The following is a 7,357-nucleotide window of genomic DNA, read 5'->3' on the forward strand; positions in this document are numbered from 1 at the left end:
GCTGGGGGAAGGTCACACACCACGTGTGCAGAGAGGCAGAAGTACAGCATCAGCAGAATCACACCATTCGCAAGGGGCCAGGACACAGACCCCTGCCTGGCCAGAGAGGGGCCCTTCACTGTCCCTTAGGAAAAAGAGGGCCCTAGTGACAAGTGTCCCCAGGCAAAGGTGCAGCCTGTCTCCACCACAGCAGAGGGCCCGGGTTAATGCAAGGGCCCTGGCACCTAGCCTGCTGTGTTAACTAGCTCCCTGAGCAGCACAAAGGGCCGCTGGCACAGGAGACAGACCATGATGTCCCAGCGTTAGGCTGGGAACCGCCTCGCATTGGAGACAGACACAGGCGGCAGAGAAAACTCGAGGGTGCTGGGCTCCCTGGCTAGCTGTGGACTAGAGAGCTAATGGTGAGCCACTTACCATAGTGGGTGGCCAGGCTAGCGATGGATTTGCAAGCTCTCTGGCCACACAAAACCCAGTCACCTGCCACAAGAAAACTCTGGCTCTGTACTCTCCAGCTACACTGACTGCTTTGCCGGTGCCTGTGCTGAGGGGCCCTAGAGAGAACAAAATGTCCCAAGAGATCCAAGTGCTTTCCAAACTAAACCAAAATGTAAACACATGGGGATCTACTCATGCATCACCAAAATGCAGACACTTCTGGGGTGCAACGTGGCAGCTCTGCTACACTGCACAAGGATTTCAAACAGGAAGAGCAGCACCATACTGGCCTGGAACTGCAGGGGCAGTTTAGGAAGGCAGAACAGAATTAGCCCACGGGAGTTTGGCCCGGGTGCTGTGGAAGACAACCCTGGCTCTCAAGAAAAATGGACTTCTACAGATCCCAGGATAGTGGTCTATCATTATCTGGGAGCAGCCGCTTTGGTCAACCAGCAAAGCGTGGCCGTCAGCAACCTGGCTGGATTTTTACAGGTGGGTTTTTGCCAAGTCTGTGGCCCCTGGCAACCTCTCGCCACACTGTAAGCACGCAAGGGTCAGAGTCAGGATCTCAGTTTCACATCTCTTCAGACCAGCCCCTGGAGCCGCACAGCGCCGCCAGCTCCACGGGGTGAGTGCTAGCGCCCAAGGAAGATCGCCACCAGCTGACTCACCAGCCCCTGTCCTCAACACCGAGGTGCACCGTGGAGATTGCCCATTAAGTACTGGCCTGGACCCCCCCCCCAGAGACATTAAAGTACAAGGGGTCCAGCTGCAGAGACCGAGGAAGGCCCTGGCAGAGCTGGGAATTCAATGTAAAGTGTTCAATAGATTAGAAGTGACAGAGCCTGCAGCCAGAGAAGCTGCGTGGCAGAGTCTCAGAGCCACCTCACCTCTTGCTCCGATAGTTCTGGAGGAGCTGGGAAATTGGACTACCTGGTTTCTCTTCAGATTGTATAAATCTTTCGCCTTTTACTTAAAACAAAAAAATTGCACGACCTGGCCCAGGTCTGTATTTGCCTAGAGCATGATCACATTGTGCATGGCAGGTGGCGGAGATCAGCTGCAAAGGGGTGCTGTCTGGCAGCTGCTGTCTGCAAGAAGTTCAGCTCAACAGACACTATGAAATTCCAGCCCAGCTCCTGCCCTGGAAGGGTTTGAGGAGCATTGGTTGGGAGTTTAAATTCAGCCAGCGTTCAGAAGCATCAGCTGAATGCAAGGCAGGCGGAGCAGCGAGGGAAGATGCAGGCAGTGGAGTCCTGCAGCCCAGGGGACAGGAAGCTATGGTTGTATCATCTGGGTGACAAGACAATCCAAAACCTACTGTTCTGCTGTGTCAGACACAGCCAGGCTCAGAGCTAACTTCAGATGCTGTTGGCTGCATTGGGACAGAGGAGTCATAGCACAAAAGGCAGGTCAGCATGGGAGCCCCTGGAGAAGGACAGCTAGGTGAGCGTGAAGGGAGGTCTAGTCACATCCCTCCAGTCTGAAATCATAGATCCCTGTCGGCAATGGTCAAAACTAGAGATTTTGGCTGGTTTCTTGGTTTATTTTGAGAGCAGCTTGAAAGGAGAAGCCCAGAGAGCCAGTCAGTTTCAGCATCACTGATAGCTTCTGAGAGCCACCATAACATGAAGCATCAGTCCCAGCCAGAGCTGCTAGGGCAGAGGGGACAGCCAGTGTCACAACTTTGAGATGACAGAAAAGGAACTGAGAGGGGCACGAACACGAGCCAGCCGGGCCCACTTGTGGGGTAACAGACCAAAGGATTGTGAACAGCAGCTGCACAGGATGTGGGCTTGGTTTCATGAACACAAACAGCAGTTTCTCTCTCTCTGTTCCCAGGACATGATGCAGATAATCTAGACATAGTCTGGGTGGGAGCAGGGCACGTGCTGCTGAGACTGCTCCCTGGAGGATGCTGTCTGAAGTGACAGCAAAAAAAAAAAAAAAACAGTCAGAGAAAAGCTTAATTTTAGCCCCATCTCTCCGGTCTTCTCATCCTTCCCTCCCCGAGGCTCCTGCGAGAACCCAGCACAGCACACAGAGTGGGAATACCAGGAAGTAACCAAACCTGCTGAGATGCACACTCCAAGCCTCCCTGGATAATTCCTTCCACTGCAGACTGCATGTGGATTGGAGGTTATAACCCTGGGCACGTGGCACCCTTCCACACGCCTTGGCTCACCCCCCAAGCTGGCCTAGCAGAGGATACAGCTCACATGCACAACCTGGAATAGTTAGCTTCCCTGTAAGCAAACAAAGGGAGCATTTCTTAAGCAGTGTCAGCAGCTGGCACAGAACAGCACCCAGCAGTCCCACAAGGGCACCTGTCTGTTGGCAGCAGGCTCACTTTGAATCCACTGGCTGCTGAACAAACCCACTGAGCCTCACTTATTATAATGGAGAGAAAGACCAAGAACCCCCTTGCCTGCCACACTATAACAGCAGCAGTGTGCTGGGGACACCTCGCCTGCTGCCCTGCCACGTCCCAGGATTGGAACATAGTGTGCATGCCCTAGCCAGGCCATGGACTCTCTGCCCCTTGCTGCAATACAGATCACCCAGACCTGCCTGGCTTAGCATGTTCCCGATAGCTGCTGGAATGGGCAGGATGCTTTGTAGGGCAGATTGAGTTTCTTCTGCCCAGATCTATCGGTAGAAAGAAAAGCTACAGAGCAGTGAACTGGTCCATTACTCAGCCCACAGAGGGCAGGCAGAGCAGGCTCCTCTCCACAGCCTGCTGGCACCGCCTAGTCTATGCTCAAAAAGTCATTACATGCCACCGGGGATGGTGCATCAAGGCAGAATTCCTCAGCCTCTAAGCCACCTCTCAGGCACCATAGACTGGGAGGAAGAACAGTCTCGGAGCAAGAATCCGGAGCTTCTGAACCCGGAACACATCTGATGGGGTCACCTCCACAGTCCCAGTGGGGCACTTGGGGTGCGTGAATCCCAGGGGCCAGCAGCTCATCCGGAGGAGTTTTGGGGTGCACGGGTGGCACTGTCCTGCGAACACCGGGCTCTTCCATCAGCTGCCTCCTGAGAGCTGCTGATAGTCACCGGTAGCCCAGGTCCCTCCCTCTGCATGCAGCTGCACCAGCCAAACAAGAACTCTGGGTCCTTCTCCATGCACATGGCAAGCAGCAACGCTGCCCAGGTTGGAATTCACAGATCCTAACAACATTCAGAGCAGGGATGGGCAGCCTGCCACTTGCCTGAAAGAGATTACCACCGCAGCCCTAATCCAGCACTTCCAGTGCACTCTGGAGGGAAAGCAGCTGCACTTGGCTTAGGCCAGCACCATTCTGCTTTCACCAGACGAGGCATCCAGGACTACAGCAGAAACCACCTGAGCCTCCACGCACAGCAACCATTTCCCTGAATGAGTCAGGAACAAAAGCAACACTAGCAGGTGTGTAGACACAGGCGCTGTTTGTTACCTAGCCACTCCCACCAAGAGAGTAATCTACACAGGGAGCTGAGAACCGCTACCCCACCAACACACCCAAGGCCCCAGTGACATCAACACCAGGCCCCAGTGACTCACTAGGGAAGTCCACGCTCCCTGAGATATGAATTTCATAACATTCAGAAACCAAGTGAAGAGAGGAATCTCGCCAACATCACCACAGAGCACCAGCCAGTTCACTCCAGTCCCCTAAATCTGAAAGGCCAAAGATACTCAAGGGCAATTGCCTCCAAAGGGGGGTTAAGAAATCCTGGTGCAGTCTGCAGGATGAGAGATGTTGCAGCAGCGTAAGAGGATAATTTAAACAGGTCTGTGTTGGAGCTGCTAGCATGAAGGTTGGGTTCATGCTGACAACTGGGTCATACATACTAATTCACTGACTTGCTGCAAGGATGTCGCAGAGAGATTCCAGCCAAGAGGGAATTTGGATTTAAAAAACAAGCTGTCCTTTAACTAGAAAAGAGCCAGGGGGGTTTAAGAGAGAGAACTCTCCCCCCAGCCTCCTACAGCTGTACTCCACGAAAACTTTAATTAAAACTGCAAGCTCACAACAGTGCACTCTGTCCGGAAGTGAAGTGAGCAGCCAAGTGAAGCAAAGACAAGCTGTTCAGTTAGCCCTGCTACTCTGTCCTCACCTCACCTACGCACCTCTAGGCATGATAGCCCACCTACCTGGTGATCGTGTACATGGTCAGCTCCCACAATACACAGGCCTGCTGGGGGGCACAGGGAGAGGGGTCCGCTCAAACCCTGCATTTCACAGCTTTGGAGAGTTCAGGCCCAAACTCCTCTTTGTAGTCCAGGTTACTAGGAACGTGACACCCAAAGCCACAGCAGGCTGGGCACACTGATTAGACCCCCAGCCTCCCTCTCCTCAACCAATTCAAGGTGTTTTCATGCTCAACCTCCCCCATCCCAGGCCATCTTGGGGTCTGTTCTCCCCCTGCCTGCAGCTCATTGCAAGCTACACATTCCTCATTTAAACAGCCAAGTCCCCTGGGACCGGTCCTCTCACTCCCCATTTAGTGACCCACCTTTCAGCTTAGCCAGGGTTTAAGCAGCATGTCGTGTCATGCCCGCCAGACACAACTATTTCTGCGACCTGAGCACATGGCCATAGACCTGAGATCATCTGCTCCCTGCTGCCAGAACTGCAGTTTGGGGTTTCGCACAAGCAGAGCTTGGTGACAGGCCTGCCCGGGGGTGACCAGAGAGCAGCCTGAGCAGGGGTGCCCACAGCCCACTCAAGCAGAGCTCTGAGCTCCCCAGACCCCCTTATGCTCCTGCCCCCATGCTTAGAGCTTTGCCAGAGGAAAGTACCCAGGCGATCACTTGCAGCAACAGGAAACAGCAAGGAGTGTCAAATGCAGCCACAGAAAGGCACTAGAGAAAACACACCCGGTTACTGGTGAGAGCCCATGTGCCCAGCTGTTGAGTGGCAGCTGGGGCAGTGCCAGACTTCAGACACAGAGAGCCCGGCCTGGGGGGTGACCCACAGGGAACAGCCTACAGCATCTGCCCGTGCAGCTGTCCTCCAGTCCTCCCCACACGCCCCACCACTCTTCCCAAGCCAAGGAAAGTGATCCTTGCCTCGCTCCCCACACTGGGGGGGCCCCCTCCCTCACTGCCCCCCAGCCCAGCAGCCCCAACCCCTGGCAGTGCCTAGGGGGCAGCTATCCCCCCCACCACCCTGCACTGCCCCCCATTCCACAGCCCTATACCCACCCACCCCCCGACCCTGCACTGCCCCCCATTGCACTGCCCTATACCCCCCAGCCCCCCTGCACTGCCCCATACCCCCAGCCCCCCTGCACTGCCCCCCATTGCACTGCCCTATACCCCCAGCCCCCCTGCACTGCCCTATACTCCCCCAGCCCCCCCGCAGTACCCCCCATTGCACTGCCCTATACCCCCCAGCCCCCCTGCACTGCCCCCCATTGCACTGCCCTATACCCCCCAGCCCCCCCACAGTCCCCCCATTGCACTGCCCTATACCCCCCAGCTCCCCTGCACTGCCCCCCATTGCACTGCCCTATACCCCCCAGCCCCCCTGCACTGCCCCATACCCCCAGCCCCCCTGCACTGCCCCCCATTGCACTGCCCTATACCCCCCAGCCCCCCTGCACTGCCCCATACCCCCAGCCCCCCTGCACTGCCCCCCATTGCACTGCCCTATACCCCCAGCCCCCCTGCACTGCCCCCCATTCCACAGCCCTATAACCTCCCACCCCTGACTCTGCACTGCCCCCCATTGCACTGCCCTATACCCCCCCAGCCCCCCTGCACTGCCCCCATTGCACTGCCCTATACCCCCCCAGCCCCCCTGCACTGCCCTATACCCCCCCAGCCCCCCTGCACTGCCCTATACCCCCCAGCCCCCCCGCAGTACCCCCATTGCACTGCCCTATACCCCCCAGCCCCCCTGCACTGCCCCCCATTGCACTGCCCTATACCCCCCAGCCCCCCTGCACTGCCCCCCATTGCACTGCCCTATACCCCCCAGCCCCCCCACAGTCCCCCCATTGCACTGCCCTATACCCCCCAGCCCCCCTGCACTGCCCCCCCATTGCACTGCCCTATACCCCCCCAGCCCCCCTGCACTGCCCCCCATTGCACTGCCCTATACCCCCCAGCCCCCCTGCACTGCCCCCCATTGCACTGCCCTATACCCCCCAGCCCCCCTGCACTGCCCCCCATTGCACTGCCCTATACCCCCCAGCCCCCCCACAGTCCCCCCATTGCACTGCCCTATACCCCCCAGCCCCCCTGCACTGCCCCCCCATTGCACTGCCCTATACCCCCCCAGCCCCCCTGCACTGCCCCCCATTGCACTGCCCTATACCCCCCAGCCCCCCTGCACTGCCCCCCCATTGCACTGCCCTATACCCCCCAGCTCCCCTGCACTGCCCCCCATTGCACTGCCCTATACCCCCCAGCCCCCCTGCACTGCCCCCCATTGCACTGCCCTATACCCCCCCAGCCCCCCTGCACTGCCCCCCATTGCACTGCCCTATACCCCCCCAGCCCCTAGCAGTGCCCAGGGGGCAGCGCTCCCCGCCACAGCCCGGTTCCCCCCCCCGGCCCCCGCGCTCACCGTAGCCGCTCTCCTCCTCCATGCTGCCCGCCGCGGCCGCCCGGCTGCCTCTAGCGGCGGCTCCCCGCGCTCGCTCCCGCCCCGGCCCGGCCCGCCTGGGGGCGGAGCTCACCGGCGGGGAGGGGCGGGGCCTCCGAAGCCGGGCCGGGAGCGGCCAGGGGCTGGGCCCACGTGATGCCGGGGAAGGGGCGGGGGAGCGAGCGTGAGCAGGGTCCGGGGGTCCTTCTGGCTCAGGGAGGGGCGGGGCCTGGGAGCCAGGACTCCTGGGTTCTCTCCCCAGCTCGGGGAGGGGGCTGGGGAGGAGCCAGGACTCCTGGGTTCTCTCCCCAGCTCGGGGAGGGGGCTGGGGTGGGGGGGAA

The 7,357-nt window shown here is 58.7% G+C and overlaps 1 protein-coding gene across 1 annotated transcript in view; it reads right to left on the reverse strand.

Moving 5' to 3' along the window:
• The window catches only part of CYTH1 (cytohesin 1), a 42,926-nt gene extending 35,818 nt beyond the window's left edge, over positions 1–7,108 (reverse strand). The window contains exon 1 of the mRNA XM_073311827.1: positions 6,999–7,108. Within this exon, the coding sequence (XP_073167928.1) occupies positions 6,999–7,020 (22 nt within the window). The 5' untranslated portion in view covers positions 7,021–7,108. The remainder of the gene's footprint in view (positions 1–6,998) is intronic.
• Between the last annotated feature and the right edge of the window lie 249 nt (positions 7,109–7,357).

This window comes from Lepidochelys kempii, chromosome 14, assembly GCF_965140265.1.
Source record: "Lepidochelys kempii isolate rLepKem1 chromosome 14, rLepKem1.hap2, whole genome shotgun sequence".
Classification (NCBI taxonomy): Eukaryota; Metazoa; Chordata; order Testudines; family Cheloniidae; genus Lepidochelys; species Lepidochelys kempii.